The 23,131-nt window shown below is 44.8% G+C and overlaps 1 protein-coding gene and 1 long non-coding RNA gene across 12 annotated transcripts in view; one reads left to right on the plus strand and one right to left on the minus strand.

Moving 5' to 3' along the window:
* The window catches only part of ZNF143 (zinc finger protein 143), a 52,246-nt gene extending 29,366 nt beyond the window's left edge, over nt 1–22,880 (minus strand). The window contains exons 1-9 of one of the 11 annotated variants that reach the window (XM_070073529.1): nt 22,766–22,880; nt 12,166–12,457; nt 10,358–10,476; nt 9,941–10,033; nt 7,462–7,545; nt 6,499–6,579; nt 5,194–5,390; nt 3,919–3,993; nt 1,880–1,999 (exon numbers count right to left, since the gene is read on the minus strand). In XM_070073529.1, coding sequence (XP_069929630.1) covers nt 1,880–1,999; nt 3,919–3,993; nt 5,194–5,390; nt 6,499–6,579; nt 7,462–7,545; nt 9,941–10,033; nt 10,358–10,469 — 762 coding nt within the window. In that variant the 5' untranslated portion in view covers nt 10,470–10,476; nt 12,166–12,457; nt 22,766–22,880. Of the gene's footprint in view, nt 1–1,879; nt 2,000–3,918; nt 3,994–5,193; nt 5,391–6,498; nt 6,583–7,461; nt 7,546–9,940; nt 10,034–10,357; nt 10,477–12,165; nt 12,458–22,761 lie in introns of all 11 variants that reach the window. The other 10 variants (XM_070073534.1, XM_017345320.3, XM_070073532.1 and 7 more) reach the window with 10 other exon arrangements.
* Nucleotides 22,881–22,980: 100 nt separating this feature from the next.
* Nucleotides 22,981–23,131, plus strand: part of LOC127484355 (uncharacterized) — a 29,567-nt gene continuing 29,416 nt past the window's right edge. The window contains exon 1 of the long non-coding RNA XR_007911244.2: nt 22,981–23,114. This is a non-coding gene — a long non-coding RNA (uncharacterized lncRNA). The remainder of the gene's footprint in view (nt 23,115–23,131) is intronic.

Consider the following 23,131-nt stretch of genomic DNA (forward strand, 5'->3'; position numbering starts at 1 on the left):
TGGAGGGTGGCCCAGGTGCTTGGGCCCTGCACCCCGTGGGAGACCAGGAAAAGCACCTGGCTCCTGGCTCCTGCCATCGGATCAGCGCGGTGCGCCGGCTGCAGCGGCGGCCATTGGAGGGTGAACCAACGGCAAAGGAAGACCTTTCTCTCTCTGTCTCTCTCTCTCACTCTCCACTCTGCCTGTCAAAAAAAAAAAAAAATTTAAAAAAAGGAAGAGGGGCCAGCATTGTGGCACCGCGGGTTGAGTTGCTGTCTGCAGTGCCGGCATTAAGTATGGGTGATAGTTCAAGTACCAGCTGCTCCACTTCTGATCCAGCTCTCCGCTAATGTGCCTGGGAAAGCACCAGAAGATGGCCCAATAGCTTGAGCCCCTACATCCATGTGGGAGACCTGGTTGAAGATCTAGGATCCTGACTTCAGCCTGGCCCAGCCCTGGCTGTTGGTGCTATTTGGGAGGTGAACCAGTGGATGGAAGATCTCTCTCTCCCTCTCTCTCTCCATAATTCTGATTAAATACATAAATCTTTAAGAAATAAAAAATTAAAAAGGACAACAGCATATGAGCTTTGCATTTTTCTATACTGTTTTCATGAACATGTACGTAGTAAGAACTACGGGCAGAGTGCAGGGAGAGGCTATACAAGTTAAGGCTGGAAAGTGTGGAGCTGCTGTTAAGGGGCTAGATCTGAAGCAAGGCTCTATGGCTGCCTCATGGTATGGCCATGGGCACTTGTTTTCTCCAAGCTTCCAAAACCTGTTTGTAAAGTGCAGATACAACAGTGTCTTCCGCGGAGGGTTGCTATAAGGATGAGTCATCTTGACAATCGTCAACATTCACTGAGCCTTTACTGCAAATCAGGCCACTTTGTTTAGTTCTTTACATGAACAGTACTAAGTTAATTCTCACAACTATTCTGTGAGGGAAGTGCTTTTATGATAGAGTTTCATAGATAAGGAAAATGACATGCCAAGGTTACACACTGACCAGCAGTGGGGACAGGCTCTATGGTCACTACTCCACATATGCCAAGGGCACACTTTGCAACACACTAATTTGTGCAATAATCTTAGCTATTAATTATATTATGAGTCATGGTATGTTTTGTTTTGTTTAGGTGCAATTAAAATAAAAATATCTGGCCCAAATATTTGAAAGACAGGACATACGAGTGCCAATATTTGTCAGATTCCACAAAATTACTGTTAACAGAGTGATTACTCATATATCCCTCATGCAATTATGTAAGCGTTGTGTATGACGAAGTGTATTCAGAAATACAGAGTACCAACTAATGTGCCAGGTATTATGCTGGATGTTAGGAAGATAACACAAAGATGAAGAAAATACCATCCAAGACCTTAAAAACCTGATAGGTCCTAAAGTCTGTATAGGCATTTGTGTATTTATATGAGTGTGTATGTCAGTATAATAATCGAGAACCAATAGTGGTGCTTGAGGGGCTAGTGGTGTGACACAGCAAGTAAAGCCACCGCCTGTGGTGCTGGCATCCAATGTGGGTGCCAGTTCGAGTCCTAGCTGCTCCACCTCTGCCTCTGATTCAGCTCCCTGCTAATTGCCTAGAAAAAGCAACAGAAGATGGTCCAAGTGTTTGGGCCCCTGCCACCCACATGGTAGACCCAAAAAGCTCCTGGCTTTGGACCAGCCCATCTCTGGCCCTTGTAGCCATTTGAGGAGTGAACCAGGAGGTGGAATATTTTCTCACTCTCTCCCCTCCTGCCCCCCCACAACTCTGCCTTTCAAATAAATGAATAAATCTTTTTTAAAAAAACACACTGGTGGTTGAATGCTGTATCATGATAGTGTTTCATATCTTAGGTATTCTCATAACTAGACACAGCATTTCTTTGATATATACCTTAAGATGATGAGCTGTTGTATACAATTTTCCACATCCATCATATTTACATCGAAACGCCTTCTCTCCACTCTGCTGAGTTTTAGCAGTTACTCTTGTTGCATGTCCTTGTAAGACAATCTAGACAAGATGAACAGCAAGATTTAAATTGTTTATATACAAATAAGATAGATGAAACTACTATTTTCAGAATAAAACAGACAAAATTGTAAAATGGGTTTCCAGTCTCAGGTCATCACTTTATTAAGATTCTGTCCCGCTGAGTCAGAAACTCTGTTTCATGCATGGACTTGGTAATTCTGCAGTCAAAAGGAAAGCCAGGGGAGTGCACATCTGGAGCTCACAGATCTAGTCCATTCTAGAAAATAAGCCAAGACGCACCTCACTTGTATGAAGATATTCCCTGACAAACTCAAGGGGTATTTCTATATCTTTATTTCCTTTGGGACATATGCCCCACAAACAATGTCAAAAGCATTGTTAACTTCCATAACACTTCAAAAGATATCAAAATGAGGGAATTAGGTCATTGGAGTTTTCAGTAGGAAACACTACAATCCCTATGAGCCAGGTCTGTACTTGTATTCAAGAGATGATCATTTTTCTGACACATAATTTAACCAGCATTCAAACAACAGCACCCAATTTTCAAAGTTTCTTAAAGATGACCACCTATTTTAGAAATTAAGAAGTAATAAAGATTGAAGAATGACTTTCTATTTTGTGAGCCACGGGATGATGGTGTTACAGGGGTCTGTGTTAACTGTCACACAGACCTCAAAAATGACTCTAATGGAGGTGTTTTAACATTGTTAAAACTTCAGGAGCCGGCACTGTAGTATAGTGGTTTAACGCCCTGTCCTAAAGCACCGGCATCCCATATACGCGCCAGTTCTAGTCCCGGCTGCTCCTCTTCTGATCCAGCTCTCTGCTATGGCCTGGGAAAGCAGTGGAAGATAGCCCGGGTTCTTGGACCCCTGCACCCATGTGGGAGAAGCAGCTCCTGGCTCCTGGCTTCGGATCAGCGCAGCTCCAGCCGTGTGGCCTATTGGGGAGTGAACCATTGGATGGAAGCACTCTCTCTCTCTCTGCCTCTCCTCTCTCTGTGTAACTCTTTCAAATAAATCTTTAAAAAATAAATAAACCTTAAAAAAAATTTTTTAAACTTCAAAATAATGAAGCAAAGATCATCATGACAAAGGAGATGCTAGATACTACAGGCTGAAACAGAAATCTGCAAATAAGAGGCACAACAAAATTAAACACACTAATGGCTTGTTTCCAAAAAGCTGTTACAATCTCAGGTTTCTGTTAAAAGGAAATTCTTGTTTCCATAGGAGTTCCTGCCACACTACCACTTGCATATCAACCTAGATTTAGCAAATAAAAATTTCATAAATACAAAAAAGTAATATGAAAAAAATTAAATTTTATAATTCCTTGTTTTAAAGTTTTATTTATTTTTATTTGAAAGGCAGAACAACAGAGAGGGACAGAGACAGAGAGAGATCTTCCACCCACTGGTTCATTTTTCAAATGTCTGCAATAGCTAGGCTGGGCCATGTTCAAACTAGGAACCTAAATCTCCATTTGGGTCTCCCAAAAAGGTAGCAGATATCCATGTACTGCCTACTGCCTCCCAGGGTTCATACTAGTAGAAGCTGGATTGAAAGCGGAGCTGGAGTTTAAACATACTCTAATATGGGATACAGATGTCCCAAGGGCCAATTTAACTGCTGGAACACAACACCTGTCCCTGAAATCCCCATTCTGGTATATATTTTTTTAAACTGCCTTAGATTCCAAAATGCAAGCTGCAATGAGATTTTTGTAATATTCTTATTACTTCGGCGCTGTTTTGCATATATTTTAATGAACCTTAGGATGTGAGAAAGTTGCCCATACATACATCATTTTGTGGAACTGGTGAGATTTTCCTGTACAGGTACTGAACCCCCTATTCTTGCTTTCATCCATAAAAAAAACATAGAAATGCTTAGGGAGATTATTAAAAAAAAAAAAGAAGCAAGTTTACATACCTGCATTTTTTTCTCTTGCTCATTTTCTCCAATCATTCCAGTACCTGCAATACCTTCACTTCCATCAATTGAAACCTACAGAAATAAAATAAAGCTTAAAAACGTTTTACATTTTGATAATGGTTTAGGTGATAAGGACATGGAGATTCATTGACATTTATTTGTGTGCCTCCTTGAAAATTTATACAAACTGTTAAAAAAAAAAAGGCTTTAAGTTATGACAGATGTACGTTCAATGCAGGAAGGAAAATCAGTATTTTTGATGTGGAATTTGAGACTTTCCTTTTTTTTTTCCACAGGCAGAGTGGACGGTGAGAGAGAGAGAGACAGAGAGAAAGGTCTTCCTTTGCCGTTGGTTCGCCCTCCAATGGCCGCCGCGGCCGGCGCACCGCACTGATCTGATGGCAGGAGCCAGGAGCCAGGTGCTTTTCCTGGTCTCCCATGAGGTGCAGGGCCCAAGGACTTGGGCCATCCTCCACTGCACTCCCTGGCCACAGCAGAGAGCTGGCCTGGAAGAGGGGCAACCGGGACAGAAGCCAGTGCCCCGACCGGGACTAGAACCTGGTGTGCCGGCACCGCAAGGCAGAGGATTAGCCTGTTGAGCCACGGTGCCGGCAAGACTTTCCTTTTTCTAATCTCTAATTTCTACTTTTTATTTTTTAAAGATTAATTAATTAATTAATTAATTTGAAAGGCAGAGTTACATAGAGGGATAGGGAGAGAAATTTTCCGTCCATTGTTTCACTCCTAAAATGGCAGCAATGCCCAGCGCTGGGCCAGGCCAAAGCCAGGAGCCAGGAGCTTCTTCTGGGTCTGTCATGTGGGTGGCAGGAGTCCAAGGGCCTGGCTATCTTTCACTGCTTTTCCAGGTGCATTAGCAGGGAGCTGGATTTAAAGTACAGCAGCCAGGACTAGAACTTGTGCCCAAAGAGGTGCCTGCACTGCAGGTTTAACTTGATGTACTATGGTGCTGGCTCCTCATTCTACTTTTTAATTCATAATTAATTCCATCTATACATTATTATTTCTTTTATGACACTCATCCTTGAATATCTCTTTTTGCAAATAACCTGCTATCCTTTTCTTTTCTATAAGCCCTTACCCCATTCCCTTATTTTTCCTCCAGTATGTCTTTTCACATGTCACTTCTTTTAGGTTCCATGCTGACTTTGACCCTGAATTATTCGCTTCTTGATAACGTATGCTTTTTTGTTTTTTTCATGAAAAATAAAGAAGCTATTGTAGGGATGTTATTAACACTGTGAAATGCTGTACCTTTGCTGCATACTGTTCCAAAGCACTGATGGTGTCGGGGTCAATTGTGGCATCCCCAGTGTGCAGACCAGCCACTGTCCCATCTGCTTGAATGGCCAAGATGGTGTCAGACTGTGGAACTTGCACCGCGTGGTGAATATAAGCTGTGGTGCCATCTTCCAGCTGAACTGCCTGTAATGCACTCTGGTCGTAACTGTCTGAGGGGTTGGAAGAAAACGGCAGTAAATTAAAGGTAATGTCATCACCTGCTGCCTTCCAATCAGCATTAGCAGGAAGCTGGATTAGAAGTGGAGCCAGAACTCAAGCCAGCACTCTGATATGGGATTGGGGCATCCCAACCATTAAGCTACTGCACAAAAGGCCTGCCCCAACTTCATATTTTAATTTTGTTTTTTTGACAGGCAGAGTTAGACAGTGAGAGAGACAAAGAGAAAGGTCTTCTTTTTTTTCCATTGGTTCACCCCCAAAATGGCCACCACGGCTGGTGTGCTGGGCTGATTCGAAGCCAGGAGCCAGGTGCCTCCCCCTGGTCTCCCATGTGGGTGCAGGGTCCAAGCACTTGGGCCATCCTCCACTGCACTCCCGGGCCACAGCAGAGAGCTGGACTGGAAGTGGAGCAACCGGGACAGAATCTGGTGCCCCAACTGGGACTAGAACCCAGGGTGTCAGCGCCACAGGTGGAGGATTAGCCTAGTGAGCCGCGGTGCCAGCCCCAACTTTATATTTTAAAAGAAGTTTCTGGCCAGCACCGCGGCTCACTAGGCTAATCCTCCACCTAGCGGCGCCGGCACACTGAGTTCTAGTCCCTGTCGGGGCACCAGATTCTTTCCCGGTTGCCCCTCTTCCAGGCCAGCTCTCTGCTGTGGCCAGGGAGTGCAGTGGAGGATGGCCCAAGTGCTTGGGCCCTGCACCCCATGGGAGACCAGGAGAAGCACCTGGCTCCTGCCATCGGATCAGCGCAGTGCGCCGGCCATAGCGCACCAGCCGTGGCGGCCATTGGAGGGTGAACCAACGGCAAAAGGAAGACCTTTCTCTCTGTCTCTCTCTCTCACTATCCACTCTGCCTGTCAAAAAAAAAAAAAAGTTTCTACTGAAGTCCTTCAGGGACCAGGGATTTTTGCTGTTCTACCCTGCTACTGGACAGTCCAAATTATGAGACATTTTTTCTTAAACTGTGTCCAAATCTGCCACCTTATTTCTTCAACGAACAAAAACAGTTCTTCTTTCACAAGACAACAACAGGTCTTATTTCCCCCACATTCACACTTCTCCCTCATTTTGTTCATATTTCCAAAGCTATTTTACCTTTGGAGGTATGGTGAATAAATGCTGTGGTTCCATCTTCCAACTGCACTGCTTGACCATCCTCTAGACGCAAACTGTCCCCTGCTCGAGAATGACACTTACGTTTAGATTCCAAGTTTTCTGGCCTGTTCTGGTTTACTCATTCATATAAAACATCATAAAAAATTGCTTTTTGAATCTTTGAACATGTAACTAATTTTAGTAAAACTGGCTGGAGAAAGTGTTTAAAAGTTAAAAGGGTACTGGAATATTTATTTTAGAAATACTTTCGTATATACCAGACTATAAAGAGAGTTGAAAGAGGAAAGAAGAAAATTAGGAACATGTAGGGTTCAGCTCAAATAACAGAAACATTCATCAGGATTACTGCCCATTTAGCTCCATAATGCAGTCCAGTAACTTCTTTTCCTTCATCTTTGAAATAAAGTGTTGGTTAAGTTAAAATAAAATGGTGTTTAGAATCTCTCTTTGGCATCTATTAATCTCACTTTTCAGAAAACAACTAGAGATCAGAACCAAGTTTAAGTAGTAAGATGGAGCTGGAGGCAGCAAATATTAGATGTGAGAATTAAGATGGTTTCCTGTGGCTGGCGCTGCGGCTCACTAGGCTAATCCTCTGCCTTGTGGCGCCGGCACACTGGGTTCTAGTCCCGGTCGGGGCGCCAGATTCTGTCCCGGTTGCCCCTCTTCCAGGCCAGCTCTCTGCTGTGGCCAGGGAGTGCAGTGGAGGATGGCCCAAGTGCTTGGGCCCTGCACCCCATGGGAGATCAGGAGAAGCACCTGGCTCCTGCCATCGGCAGCGCGGTGCGCCGGCCACAGCGGCCATTGGAGGGTGAACCAACGGCAAAAGGAAGACCTTTCTCTCTGTCTCTCTCTCTCACTGTCCACTCTGTCAAAAAAAAAAAAAAAAAAAAGTCCAAAAAAAAAAAAGATGGTTTCCTGTGCTACAGCTTAAATACTTACTACTTTTAGGTATGGGTACATGTTGAACATAGGCAGCAGAACCATCTTCCAACTGTATGACCTGACCATCTATGAGTTTTCCATCTGGAACAAAAGAATCAAGCCAATAAATTAGCACAAATTAAAAATGTAAACTTTATATAATTTCAGAATAATATCAACTATAAAAACATACACTACTTAAGCTCATGTTCATCTTGATTCTTCCCTCTATGTTCTGAAGCAATTCAATAACACATCCAGTGATCCTACAGAAAGCAGAAAATCCTCCCTCAGCCATCCTTCCTCCCCTCCAATTTTCAATCAGACAAGTTCAAGAGGAAGAGTGGCTCATCACAGCATGCTACTTGAGTTGAACCTCCATATACCTTTCAGGGCCACTAAGGATCAGTGACCCTGACTTGTGTAGAAACTGAAGCTGGGGAGACAGTTGTGTCACTATGTGAGACTAGCTGTCACTCTCATCCCTAGGGGCTGTAAGATCCTTGTCTATACACACTTGTGCTCAGTAGGTAACCTCAAAAGCAAGGAGTTTGAGAACTGGGCTAGAGCAAACACTGATTCAGAGGTCATATTGTATTAGCAAAATCAAACATCTTTACTCTCAGTGTATTTTGTTTTTTTTTAAAGACTTATTTATTTATTTGAAAGTCAGAGTTACACCAAGAGAGAAGAAGAGGCAGAGAGAGAGCGGTCTTCCATTCAATGGTTCACTCCCCAACTGGCCACAACGACTGGAGCTGCGCCAATCCGAAGCCAGGAGCCAGGAGATTTTTCCAAGTCTCCCACGTGGATGCAGGGGCCCAAGGACTTGGGCCATCTTCTATTGCTTTCCCAGGCCATAGCAGAGAGCTGGATCAGTAGTGGAGCAGCCAGGACTCGAACCAGCACCCATATGGAATGTGGCACTGCAGGCGGCGGCTTTACCCACTACGCCAGAGCACCACCACTCTGTGTATTTTCTAAAATCATTAAATAATAACCTGAGGTAAAAACCAGAAGATCTCACTAGACATAGGTCAAAAACCCTCTCCTCCTCTTCCCTATCTAATGAATTTGATACCCTAGAACCTTCCAAATACCTCAAAGTTGTTATTAATTTATTAAAAATGGGGCTTGTGCTATGATGTAGCAGATTAAAGCTCTGACCTGCAGCTCTGGCATCCCATATGGGCACCAGCTCAAGTCCCAGCTGCTCCACTTCTGATCCAGCTCCCTGCTAATGTGCCTGGGAAGGCAGCAGAGGATGGCCCAAGTCCTTGGGCGCTTGTAGCCATGTGGGAGACCAGAGAAAACTCTTGGCTCCTGGCTTCAGATCATCTCAGCTCCAGCTGTTATGGCCATTCAGGAGTGAACCAGCAGATAAAAGACCTCTCTGTCTCTACCGCTCTCTGTAACTCTTTCAAATAAATAAAATAAATCTGGTTTTTTTTTTTTTTTTTTTTTTGACAGGCAGAGTGGACAGTGAGAGTGAGAGACAGAGAGAAAGGTCTTCCTTTTGCCGTTGGTTCACCCTCCAATGGCTGCCGCGGCCGGCGCACCGCGCTGATCCGATGGCAGGAGCCAGGAGCCAGGTGCTTTTCCTGGTCTCCCATGGGGTGCAGGGCCCAAGCACCTGGGCCATCCTCCACTGCACTCCCGGGCCACAGCAGAGGGCTGGCCTGGAAGAGGGGCAACCGGGACAGAAACCGGCGCCCCGACCGGGACTAGAATCCGGTGTGCCGGCGCCGCTAGGCGGAGGATTAGCCTAGTGAGCCGCGGCGCCGGCCTGTTTTTTAAAAAAATTTGTATGAGAGCGAACTAGAGAGACAAAGAGAGCAAGCTGGCTCCTATCTGCCTGCCTCACTCAGTAAACGCACACTCTGGCTGCGGCTGCGGCTGGGGCTGAAGCTGAAGCCAGAGCCAGGACCTGGGAACACAATCCAGGTCTCCCACATGGATAGCAGGAACCCAATTCCTTGAGTCACCACCTGCCGCCTCTTAGTGTCTGCACTGGCAAGAAGCTGGAGCCAGGAAATGAACCCTGGCACTCCAATGAGGTATGGGGGGAGGGAGGGATCTTAATCTGTGCCTCCACTGAGGCACAGCTGCCTCAGAGCTCTCTGCTATTGCCTGGGAAAGCAGTGGTAGATAACCCAAGTCCTCGTCCCCTGCACCCACGTGGGAAACCTGGAAGAAACTCCTGGCTTCAGATCGTTGAGGCCATCTTGGGAGTGAACCAGAGGATGGAAGATCTCTCTCTCTCTGTATCTTTACTTCTCTCTCTGTGTAACTCTGTCTTTCAAATAAAATAAAATAAATCTTTAAAAAAATTATCAAAACAAAATTTAAGTGAGCATGAAATGATTTAAAACTATGACATACAACACAGTATGTTTAGGAGAGACTGGGAACAAAGTATAGTTTTTAGGTACTCCAACTGTGTGGCTATGAATTGCTGGTATTAATTAACAAAACCGGCTATACATGGGGCACATACCTTTAGAATTGTGCTGTATATAAGCAGTAGAGCCATCTGCAAGTGTTACTGCTTGCAAGCTGACACCTTCCATGTTTTCTAAATTGTCACCATCTATTATAAAAAATAATTATTTTCTTTAGACAACTACTGTATGTGCATGCTGACTAAATTAATTCTAAGGGGTGAAGGCTAGACAAGCGGCAAGCTGCTTAGCATAGATTGAAATGGGCTTTCTTTTAGCATTTACAAATTTGTTTCCCTCCCTGTTGTACCCACCATCCAAAATCAGGTAAAAATATCTTGGAAAGGCAGGACTGTGCTGTGTTCAGCTAAATGAAAAACAAGGAACTAAACACAGTGTTGCAAGCTTTCATTTTTCCTTCAGATAAATGGTATTTGGAAACCCACAGGATCCCTTCAAATACCACTACTCACCTGCTACAGTTACTGCCTCTGTCAGGCACAGGGTAACATGTTGAGCCTCCATTCCTCCTCCAGGAAACTCTGTCATTCCCTGAGAATCTCGATTTATTTGGGCTAACAACATTTTCTACCTTAAAGAAAAATACAGGCATTTGAGAACAAAGAATAATGCACATGAAATGAAAGTTACAAAGAAAACCTCAGCCCCATAAACAAATTCTGAAGGACATAAATGATGCTTGAAATAAGATGAAATTTTACTTAATATATAGGGTAAGAGTATTAGAACTAAGAAAAAAAAATCTCTTATATCTTAATGAAGTGGCACTAATGAGAGGGATTAGAAGGGCATAAATGCTCAGTTTGCTCAGCACGCCCTCCTGGTCTGCTTTCAGTGTCCTTTATTTTCCCTTAGACAAACACTAAATATGTTAATATTTTATAATCTAAACTGTTCATCTTGTCTTGGGTAAGGAAAGCAAAACATTGCCAGGCAATTGTGAGAATTACAGAGAGGAGAAATTCCTGGGGCCGGTGCTGTGGCGCAGCAGGTTAACACCCTGGCCTGAAGTGCCAGCATCCCATATGGGTACTGGTTTGAGTTCCAGCTGCTCCATTTCCTATCCAGCTCTCTGCTATGGCCTGGGAAAGCAGTAGAAGATGGCCCAAGTCCTTGGGCCCCTGCACCTGTGTGGGAGAAGCAGGGGAGGCTCCTGGCTCCTGGCTTTGGATCGGCCCAGCTCCAGCCGTTTTGGCCAATTGGGGAGTGAACCATTGGATGGAAGACTTCTCTTTCTCTCTGCCTCTCCTCTGTGTAAAATAAAATAAAATAAATAAAAATAAATCTTTAAAAAAAAGATAGAGGAGAAATTCCTGAAATATAACTCTTTTTTTTTTTTTTTTTTTTTGACAGGCAGAGTGGACAGTGAGAGAGACAGAGAGAAAGGTCTTCCTTTTGCCGTTGGTTCACCCTCCAATGGCCGCTGCGGCCGGCGCACCGCGCTGATCCGAAGGCAGGAGCCAGGTGCTTCTCCTGGTCTCCCATGGGATGCAGGGCCCAAGGACTTGGGCCATCCTCCACTACATTCCCAGGCCACAGCAGAGAGCTAGCCTGGAAGAGGGGCAACCGGGAAAGAATCCGGTGCCCCGACCGGGACTAGAACCTGGTGTGCCAGCGCCGCTAGATGGAGGATTAGCCTATTGAGCCGCGGCGCCGGCCGACATAACTCTTAAGACTTCTAACAAAATTGACCTTGTCTAAAAAGAGAATGCAATAGGGCACTAGATATGGATAAAATTCATACCTCTAGACAGAAATAGTTGGATAGGTTTCATAGTTAAAGCACTTTTCAGATTCCAATAAGTTATTGGACAGTGTTAAACGGAATAGTCCCAAAGGGCCATAGAAGTTCTTGGGCTCATCTAGCCTCAGATCCCCAAAGCTGTCCAGCAAACTTTCATCTCTCCAAAGTGACTATTTAACACACTTTCCATTTGCCTTCATTTTTCTGCTCCTCCCACCTCACCTTCAGCAAATTAATCAGCCCTCCCTCAACCTGACAGAAAATTAAACATATACAAGTCATCAGAAAGGCCTGAAACAAACCTGTCATTCCACTATACTATCATACATTATTTCTTCTTTCTCTCCTTCCTTAAGGCAAAATAAGACTAATGCCTCCAGACGGTTCTCTGCAGGGCATCTGGCTTTCTGGGTGGGTGGGTGGGTGGGGGCTGCAAACAACCCACCCTGCCCCTGCTTCCATTTCCTTCTCAACAACAATTTTAAAACAACAAAAATAAAAAAAGCAAATTCTCACCTCTTACTCAGCTTCTAGCCCTCCTTTTCTTCTTCTTTTTTTTCTTTTAATATTTATTTATTTATTTGAAAGGCAGAGTTACAAAGAACAATGGAGAGGTGGAGAGAGAGAGATCTTACATCTGCTGTAATGGCCGGGAATGGGCCAAGCCAAAGCCAGGAGCCTAAATCCATCCAGGTTTGTCACGTGGGTGCAGGGACCCAAAGACTTAGGCCATCTTCTGCTGCATTCCCAGGTATAGTAGCCGGCCCCTCTCTTTCCTTATCATAGCTAATTTCTTTCAAAGTTGTTGCTTTAAAAAACAAAAAACAAACAAAAAGACGTTGCTAAGAATACTTCTTGATTTCCCACTACTGTCTAGTTTCTATCTCTAACTCTACTGAAACTTTTAAGATGTTAATCTCTATTTTAATATAAAATTCAATGTATTTAACCAAGAAATAAAAACATACATTCCCAAAAGCATCTGTACAAGAATGTTCACAGTTGGGGCCAGCATTGCAGCGCAGTAGGTTAATCCGCCCACCACCTACAATACCAGAATCCTACAAGAATGTCTATTCAAGTCTCAGCTGCTCCACTTTCAATCCAGCTCCCTGCTAATGTCCCTGGGAAAGCAGCAGTGGATGGCTCAAACACTTGGGCCCTGCGACCCACATGAGAGACCCGGCTGGAGTTCTAGGCTTCTGTCTTTGGCATGGTCTGGCCCCAGCTGTTGTGGTCATTTTGGGAGTGAACCAGCATATGGAAGATCTCTCTGTCTCTCCTAACTTTTTTAAATAAAATAAATCTTCTTTAAAAGAATGTTTATAGTATGATAATTCTGAATTGGAAGGAATCTAAACATCCATCAGAGAAGAAGAGCTAAGACAGTTATAATAAATCTCTACAGTATAATAGTACCTACACAACAATCAAGAGGAATAAGCTGGGCCAACCTTGTGGAGAAGTGGTTTAAGCAGCTGCCTGCAATGCTGGCACCTCATGAGGGCTAGTTCCAGTCCTGGCTGCCCTCCTTCAGAACCAGCTTCCTCCTAATGCACTTGCGAAAGCAGCAGAAGATAGTGCAAGTGCTTTGGCCCCTGCCACCCACATTGGAGAACCTGATGGAGTTCCAATCTCCTGCCTTTGGTGTAACTCAGCCCCAGGAGTTATGGCCATTTGGGGATTGAACCAGTGGATGGAAATCTACCTCTTTCTCCCTCTTTCTCTCCCTTTCTCTCTGTCACTCTGCCTTTCAAACAAGCAAATCTTTAAAAAATTGAAATCCAGGAAGTTTTTTTTCCCCATAATATCCATTTTCTATGAAATTTTGAAGACTCCTAATTATGTATGGATTTCAAATTTTCCTTGCACCAAAATAAACTATTATTTTAATTCTACAAACTTTAAAAAACAATATTAATTTATTTGAAAGGCAGAGTTTACAGAGAAGGAGAGATATCTTCCATCTGCTGGTTTGCTCCTCAAATGATTGCCTTGGCTGGGGCTAGGCAAGGCCAAATCCAGAAGCCAGGAACTCCATCTGAGTCTCTCACATGGGTACAGGGACCCAAGTACTTGGGTCATCTGCTACTTTCCCATGTGCATTAGCAGGGAGCTGGATGGGAAGTGGAGCAGCCAGGACTTGAACTGGCACCTATATGGGATGCTGGCATTGCAAGCAGCGATTTAAGTCACTGCATCACAGTACTGACCCCTCCACAAACTCCTTATCTAACTGCCAACTGGCTCTGATCACCAACTTAGTTACTTAACTGGTAGGTTATGCCTAGGAGGGAATGTTTATAAGAGATACTTTTTTTTTTTTTTGACAGGCAGAGTGGATAGTGAGAGAGATAGACAGAGAGAAAGGTCTTCCTTTTCCATTGGTTCACCCTCCAATGGCCGCCGCGGCAGGCGCGCTGTGCTAATCCGATGGCAGGAGCCAGGTGCTTCTCCTGGTCTCCCATGGGGTGCAGGGCCCACGCACTTGGGTCATCCTCCACTGCACTCCCTGGCCACAGCAGAGAGCTGGCCTGGAAGAGGGGCAACCAGGACAGAATCTGGCGCCCCGACCGGGACTAGAACCCGGTGTGCCGGTGCCGCAAGGCAGAGGATTAGCCTAGTGAGCCGCGGCGCTGGCATAAGAGATACTTAAGAATGAAGATGCTGTACACAGACATCCTACTTCAAATTCTCATTTTACCACATATTGTTTTTTTTTTAATTTTATTTTTTTGACAGGCAGAATGGACAATGAGAGAGAGACAGAGTTTAGAAAGGTCTTCCTTTACCATTGGTTCACCCTCCAATGGCCGCTGCAGCCGGCGTTGATCAGAAGGCAGGAGCCAGGTGCTTCTCCCATGGGGTGCAGGGCCCAAGCACTTGGGCCATCCTCCACTGCACTCCCGGGCCACAGCAGAGAGCTGGCCTGGAAGAGGGGCAACCGGGACAGAATCCGGCGCCCCGACCGGGACTAGAACCTGGTGTGCTGGCGCCGCAGGCGGAGGATTAGCCTATTGAGCCGCGGAGCCAGCCACCACATATTATTTATATGACTAAGGGCAAGTTACTTAACTGCTCTGTGACATAGTTCCCTTTTCTGTAAAAGGCTAATTGCATCCCACAGAGAGCTACTGAGGATAACAGCACCTTGCATATACACATTGTTGCCATTAATGCTTCCTCATTGCTTTGAGATAAATGAGAAGTGATTATACTTGAATGTACCTCTGTCTTATTCCCTATTTTTCTGGTATTATTACAAGAGTACTGCCATACAAGAAAGCAAGGAAAAAAAAAACTTTGGAGATGAGTTATTCATGAGGAATATTCCTCGTTTTTCTTTATTAAAAAAAAAAACAACCTTTGCAGAGATATAAATCATATACCCTAACATGTATCCATTTAAGGTGAATAATTCAGTATCTTTACTATACTCAAACAGTTGTGCAACGATTACTACAGTGTAACTTCAGATTTTTTTTTAAAGATTTACTTATTCATTTCTTTGAAATCAAGAAAGAGGGAGAGAGGGAATGGCAGGGAGACGGAGATTTCATTCTCCACGTATCACTCATTGCAGCACTGCAATTCAATGCAGAATTTCATTCTATCATATGCATATGACATTTTATTTGTTCCTGCACATACTGATGGACATTTGGGTTGTGTCCACCTTTTGACTATTATACATAATGCTTGTAGAGACATTTGTATACAACTTTTGTGTAGACAAAGGTTTCATTTCTCTGGGTCATGTGGTAACTCTATGTTCAACCTTCTTTTTTCTTTTAAAAGATTTGTATATTTGAAAAGGAGAACGACAGAGAGAGAGAGAAAGAGAGAGAGAAGAAATCGAGGAGAAGGGGAGGGAGGGGGAGAGAGAGAGAAAGAGAGAGACAGAAATCTTCAATCTGCTGGTTCATTCCTCAAATGATCACAATGACCAGGATTAAGTCAGGCTGAAGCTAGGAGCCAGGAACTCCGTCTGGGTCTCCCACATGGGAATCAAGGGCCCAAGCACTTGGGCCACCTACCACTGCCTTTCCACACCCATTAGCAGGAAGGTGGAACAGGAATGGAGTGGCTGAAATAAATTGGCACTCTGGTATGGGATGCCAGCATCGAAAGATGTGACTTAACCCACTGTGCCACAAAGCCAGCCCTCTTTACTTGTTGAAGAATAATCAAACTTTTCCAAAGTGCTACAGCATTTCACTTTCCCACTAGCAATGAATAAGGGTTCCAATTTCTCTACATCCTACATAACACTTATTTTCAGTATTTTTTTTTTAATTATAGCAACCTAGTAAGTATGAAGTGGTATCTCACTGTTGTTTTCGTTTGCATTCTCCTAAAGGCTAATAATGTTGGACAACTTTCCACATGCTTAATGATCTTTGGTAGAGACCAGCATTGTGGCACAGTGGGTAAAGCTGTGGATAAAGCATAGTTTGTACTGCTGTGACACTGGCATCCCATATCACAGCACCAGTTCAAGTCCTGGCTACTCTACTTCTGATCTAGCTTCTCTTTAATTTAGCTGGAAAGACAAAAGATGGCCCAAGCAGTAGGGCTCCTGCCATCCAAGAAACCAGGATGGAATTCCTGGCTCTTGGCTTTGGCCTGGTCCAGATTCAGGTGTTGAGTTATTTGGTAAGTGGATCAGCCACTGGACAATGTCTTTTCTGTGCAGCTATGCCTTTCAAATAAATCTTTTTTAAAAAATGACCTTTGGCATACTTAGGTCTAGTAAGATCCTTTCCTTACATTAAAAACTGAGAAGCCTTTCTATTGTTGAGATGTAAAAGTTCTTTATATATTCTGGATATTAATCCTTAATCAGATACATGAGTTGCAGTATTTTCTCCCATTCTGTCTTCCTGTTTAGTCTAAGTGATGGAAAAAGCAAATCTCATCTTAAAAAGTCTTCAGATTTTCTATTTGGAGGAATAATTCTACTCTGAATCAGTGTACTTTATTTTCAAATCACCTTCTCAGTCTCACCCCATTTTCAATAACCCATGAATATTTTTTTTTTTTAATTTTCTGACAGGCAGAGTGGACAGTGAGAGAGAGAGACAGAGAGAAAGGTCTTCCTTTGCCATTGGTTCACCCTCCAAGGCCGCAGCGCGTGGCGCGCTGCGGCCAGCACACCGCATTGCTCCGATGGCAGGAGCCAGGTACTTCTCCTGGTCTCCCACGGGGTGCAGGGCCCAAGTACTCGGGCCATCCTCCACTGCCTTCCCAGGCCACAGCAGAGAGCTGGCCTGGAAGAGGGGCAACCAGGACAGAATCCAGCACCCCGACCGGGACTAGAACCAGGTGTGCTGGCGCTGCAAGGTGGAGGATTATCCTAGTGAGCCGCGGCACCGGCCCCACATGAATATTATAATAGCTTTGAAATACTAGAATTTTTTCAATTTGAAAAAAAAAAACTTGAATCACAATAAAAAGTGCCAAATGTGGTATTTCTATTATAAACACATTTAAGTAAACCCTTTTAACTTTATTCATTCAGTGAGTAAAGTAAGACCATTTAAATATTTATTTTTATCTTCACTTTATTTGAAAGGCAAAAGAGAGAGGGAAAGAGAGATCTTCCATTTGCTGATTCACTCCCAAATGCCTGTAATAGCAAGGGCTGGCAGGAGACTGGAACGCAGTGTGGGTCTCTGAGATATGTAGCAGAGACTCAAGTACTTGAGCCATCACCTGCTACCCTCCAGAGTGCTCATTAGCAGGAAGCTGGATTGGAAGTGGGGCCAGGACTTGAACCAGGAACTACAATATGGGATGCATGGTCTTAAGTGGCTTCATAACCACTGAGCGAAATATTTACCTCTCAATCTTTAAATCAAAGTAATAGGTGAAGGGTAGGAGTTCAGACCAGCAGTTAAGATGTCACATTCCACATCACAGTACCTGGGCTGAATTCTTGGCTTCAGCTCCTGACCCCAGCTTCCTACTAAAGCTGGACGCTGGTGATGGCTCAAGTAGTTGAGCCCTGCCACCCGCACAGGAGACCTGAATTAAGTTCCTTGCTCCCAGTTCTGGCCACAGCCCAGACCCACCCATTGAAGGCATTTGGGGAATGAACCAGTGGATCGGAAGGCAGTCCAGGCTCTCCTGAGGTCTCTCTCTCTCTCTCTCTCTCTCACTTAAATGAACAAAATAAATTTAATGCAAATAACAATCCTCATTCACACATTTTAGTGCAGAGGATCATTTTTTATAGATCTTACAATATGCTTCAGATTAACTGGCACTAAAGAACAGCAGTAAAAATGTTTTTCAAAATTAGTCACTGTTTTTTTTTTAATGATTTATTTATTTATTTGAAAGGCAGAATTACAGAGAGGCAGAGAGAGGTCTTCCATCTGCCGGTTCACTCTTTAAATGGCCACAGTGGCTGGAGCTAAGCTGATCTGAAGCCAGGAGCCAGACTCTCCCATGCAGGTGCAGGGGCCCAAGGACCTGGGCCATCCTCCACTGCCTTTCCAGGCCACAGCAGAGAGCTGGATTGGAAGTGAAGCAGCCAGGACTCAAACCAGTGCTCATGTGGGATGCCAGCACTGCAGGCTGCGGCTTTACCTGCTGTGCCACAGCGTCGGCCCCAGTCACTAATTGTTTTTAAGATCTGCAGACACTGGGCCGGCGCCATGGCTCACTTGGTTAATCCTCCGCCTGCGCCAGCATCCCATATGGGCGCCGGGTTCCAGTCCTGGTTGCTCCTCTTCCAGTCCAGCTCTCTGCTGTTGCCCGGGAGGGCAGTGGAGGATGGCCCAAGTGCTTAGGCCCCTGCACCCACATGGGAGACCAGGAGGAAGCGCCTGTCTCCTGGCTTTAGATCAGTGTAGCACCGGCCGTGGTGACCATTTGGGGAGAGAACCAATGGAGAGAAGACCTTTCTCTCTGTCTTCCTCTCTCACTGTCTATAACTCTACCTGTCAAAAAAAAAAAAAAAAAAAAATCTGCAGACCGGAGTGTTTGCATGCCAAAGAGGACAGAGGAAAATACAGTATGGAAGCACTGGGCACATCCTTTCTGTGGAAAATAACTACTTCCACTGAACATACTTGAACATTTCTGCATACCTTTAGAGTTTTTAAGTTTCATATTAGCAATTTAAAACTGAAAATGGAAAACTGAACACAACATCAGTGTAACTAAGAGTTGACAAAAAAGTGCCTACCAGTTGTAGCCAAGCTGAGCTAGCTAGCTAAACTATAAGCACATTTTATATGCAAAAGATTGCTCATAAGAATTTCTTTCCAGGTGGCTGAAAGAGACACCAAAACCTAAAAATTTCCTTTCTCAGGGCCGACGCCATGGCATGGTGGTATAATTCTTCACCTGCAGCACAGGCTTCCCATTTGGGTGCCAGTTTGTGTCCTGGCTGCTCCTCTTCCAATCCAGCTCTCTGCTTATGGCCTGGGAAAGCAGTGGAATATGCCCCAAATGCTTAGGCCCCTGAACCCACGTGGGAGACCCAGTGGAAGCTCCTGGCCCCTGGCTTTGGACAGGCCCAGCTCTGGCTGTTGAGACCATTTGGAGCTTAAGTCAGCTGATGGAAGATCTCTATTTCTCCCTGTCTCTCTACCTCTCAAATAAATAAAATCTTTTTTTTCTTTTTTTAAATATCCTTTCTCCTAAAGACTTACCCCTTCTTCCCACCAAAGGAAGAAAAAAAACAGCTAGCTATTAAAAGTAATCATATTGGGACTGATGTGTCACAGCGGATTAAAGCGCCACTTGCAATATCGGCATCCCCATATCCAAGTACCAGTTCCAGTCTTGGTAACTCTACTTCCAATCAGGCTCCTGTTAATGTGCCTGGGAATGTAGTGCATGATAGCCCAAGTGCTTGAGCTGGTTCCTTTTGGCAAGAGCCAGGATGGAATTCTAGGCTCCTTTCTTCAGCCCGGCCCAAATCTCATTTTTTTTTAATTTATTTTTATTTATTTATTTATTTATTTATTTTTTAATTTTTTTGACAGGCAGAGTGGACAGTGAGAGAGAGAGACAGAGAGAGAAAGGTCTTCCTTTGCCGTTGGTTCACCCTCCAATGGCCGCCGCGGCCGGCGCGCTGCGGCCGGCGCACCGCGCTGATCCGATGGCAGGAGCCAGGAGCCAGGTGCTTTTCCTGGTCTCCCATGGGGTGCAGGGCCCAAGCACCTGGGCCATCCTCCACTGCACTCCCTGGCCACAGCAGAGGGCTGGCCTGGAAGAGGGGCAACCGGGACAGAATCCGGCGCCCCGACCGGGACTAGAACCCGGTGTGCCGGCGCCGCTAGGCAGAGGATTAGCCTAGTGAGCCGCGGCGCCGGCCCCAAATCTCATTATTGCGGATATCTGGGAGTGAATTAGCCAAGAAAGATACTGCCCCACCTCTGTTGGTCTACCTTTCAAATAAATAAATAAATCTGCTTAAAAAAATCCTTTAAAATAAAGTATACAAAGGAAGAAGGCCACAGGCATCCTATTTCAAAAGTCACTGTTCTGATACAAAGCAAGGGGCAAAAATATTCAAAATTAGGTAAAAACTGATTTGAGCAACACTTCCAGTCCCTCCAAGAAATAACTAGATAAAATCACAAAAACTAAAAAATGATGAAAATCTCAGGACTTCAGGACTCAAAAAGTTCTCCTCAAATGATCATAAGCTGTACATACATTATACATAATCTAAGGCTAAAGTAACATTAAAGGTACAATTCCCCCAAAGCAGCTAGGTCATCTTTCTGTGAAAAACAAGATATGGCCTGCGCTGTGGCTTAGCAGGTTAAGCTGCCATCTGCGGCACCAGGATCCCATATGGGCACCCATTCCAGTCCTTGCTGCTCTACTTCCAATCCAACTCTACTAATGTGCCTGGGAAAGCAGCAAAAGATGGCCAAAGTCCTTGGGCTCGGGAACCCAAGTGTGAGATGCAGAAGCAGCTCCTGGCTCCTGGCTCCTGGCTCCTGGCTTTGGATAAGCTCAGCTTCAGCCAATACAGCCATTTGGGAATGAACCAGCAGATGGAAGATCTCTCTCTCTCTCTCTCTCTCTCTCTCTGTAACTCTTTCAAATAAATAAATCATAAAAAAAAGAACACAAAAACCTCTCACTTCATAGCACTATCCCAGTGGCCCAACGGTCAGTAACAGGCTACGAACATTCTGCAAATTACACATCTGACAAGGGAGTTCTACCTGCAATGTATAAAGAGCTCTTAGAACTCAACAAGAAAAATAACCTAATTTTAAAATTGGACTTATGATACAGCATTTCTCTAGCAAGCACATGAAAAAAAAGGCTCAACATTATAAGCTACAAAAAATAGGCAAATGAAAAACACAAGAGACAAAACTGCATATCCACTAGGGTGGCTATAATCAAAGGCTGATAGTAAGTTTGGCACGGATGTGGAGAAATTGGAAACTTTACACATCAAATGGAAGAAAAGGAAAATGGTAAAGATTACTTGGGAAAAGTCTCACCGTTACACAAAAATCTCAACAAAGAATTATCATATAACACAGCAATTCTACTCTTAGGTATCTATACCCAAGAAATGAAAATGTTTACACAAAAATTTATACATAAATGTTAGCAGAAGCATTAAGTATAGCCATAGGGTGGAAATCACAATGCCCAGATGAATGGCTAAATAAAATGTGGTATGTTCACATAATGAAATACTATTTGTCAACAAAAAGAAATGAAGTACTGATACATGCTGTAACATCCATGAACCTGGCAAATCACAAACGCCCAACCGTATGATTCCATTTATGGGAAATGGCTAGAACAGGCAAATGCAGTTTACGGTGGGGAGTGTGCATCGAGGGAGGTGGAATGGGGAGTTTCAGCTAATAGGTAGTTCCTTTTTGGAGATAAACGTGTTCCAAAATTGACTGTGGTGATGGCTGTAGAAATATGAATGTGTATGTTAAATTATCTCATTATCACTGTAAATGGTGAATTCTAAGTTATGTGACTTACATCAATAAAACTTAATTTTTTAAATGAAGGTTGTTGAAAAAAACGGGCGATTAAAGAATCCCAAATACTCAAAATACGCCAGGATAACATTATACATCCAATCAATGATTTGGGTGATCTACTCATGTTATTTCTTTACCACATTTAACAATGAACTTAAACTAGTACTCTAAAAGAAAAAAACTATGAAATACTAATCAGGTTTTTGTCAACTACAGCAAACACGCACCTTTTATTAAAGACAAAGCCGACTATAACGTGAAACCTACAATGTCTCACCACATCCCCAAGTTGACTATACCGGCTGATTTAGAAAAGTCCAAAGGCTGGGCTAATTTTAAACAAATAATGGGTCTGCAATGATGTTCTTCCCTACTCTCTTCGTTATAATGTGCAAAAAAACAAAGAGGGAAGGGAAAAAACCTGGCTCACGTCCCACTATCAAACGCTATAAAATAAATATACAGACTTGTTCACTCTGGCCAAAACTGGGGAAAAGGAATTATAATAAAATTGGCAATTTTTTATATTCTATGATAGGCCTCAGCGACCTTTCAAAAAAACCTAAAGTACGCAGGGGAAACAAGAAATCTGTCCACGATCCTGTTAGGAGAAATTCTGGGTGCGACCCGTAGGCAAGTCCCAAGCGGGCCTTGGGCCAATCCTGCCGCCGGCGCCAGCCGCGAACCGTGGGCCCGGAGTCCGAGCTGAAGAACTCCGCCTCGGCGTGCCTGGGGACTCGATCCGCGCGGAGGTCAGGCCGAGAAACGCCACCAGGCTCCCGAGGGCTCCACCCTCCCCGCCTTCTCTCCCTCCCCTCAGCGGTCCCCTGAGGGGAACAGGCGGGGCGCAGTGCGCTGAGACGAGGCGGGGGGGGGGGGGGGGGGTGTTGCGTCCTCAGCGAGAAAAGCTCCGCCGCCCCAGAGTGGCCGCCGCGGGTTATTAATAAACTCCCTTCTGCCCAGGCGCCGCTACCGAGGCCGGCCGTAGGATCGGCAGGGCCTGTGGCTAAGGCTTAGGAGCCGGAGCTGGAGCCCGGGCCCAAGCGGGCCCGCGCCGCCGCGGTGAGGGCGGCGGCCGGGCGGAGAATAATGCACACTGGGTAAAAACACATTTATATACGAACCTCCGAGAAAATTTTCCAACAATTCCTTCGTCCGACCACCATGCACCAGGACAGGAAACAGCCGTCCGGCCCCCAGGCCCCGCAACCCGCATAGCGAAACTGAGACCCGCCCCCATCCTCCATTGGGCTGCCACTACGTCACTCACTGGTCGAGTTCGGCTTGCCATTGGCCCACAGGTAGCTGACGCAAAAGGAAACCGCCTTAGCGACGTCCCCTCCTCTTGACGTCAGCCAAACCTGGCCTTACAACCCGCGCTTGAATGGCTGGCGCCAAGTGCGGAATCAAAGCTCCTGTATCTGACTGGTTCGCAGAACCGCTCATCCCAGACCGACACCGCCTTACTGACAAGTGAATTATGCTGATTC

Source organism: Oryctolagus cuniculus, chromosome 1, assembly GCF_964237555.1.
Source record: "Oryctolagus cuniculus chromosome 1, mOryCun1.1, whole genome shotgun sequence".
In the NCBI taxonomy this organism is placed as follows: domain Eukaryota; kingdom Metazoa; phylum Chordata; class Mammalia; order Lagomorpha; family Leporidae; genus Oryctolagus; species Oryctolagus cuniculus.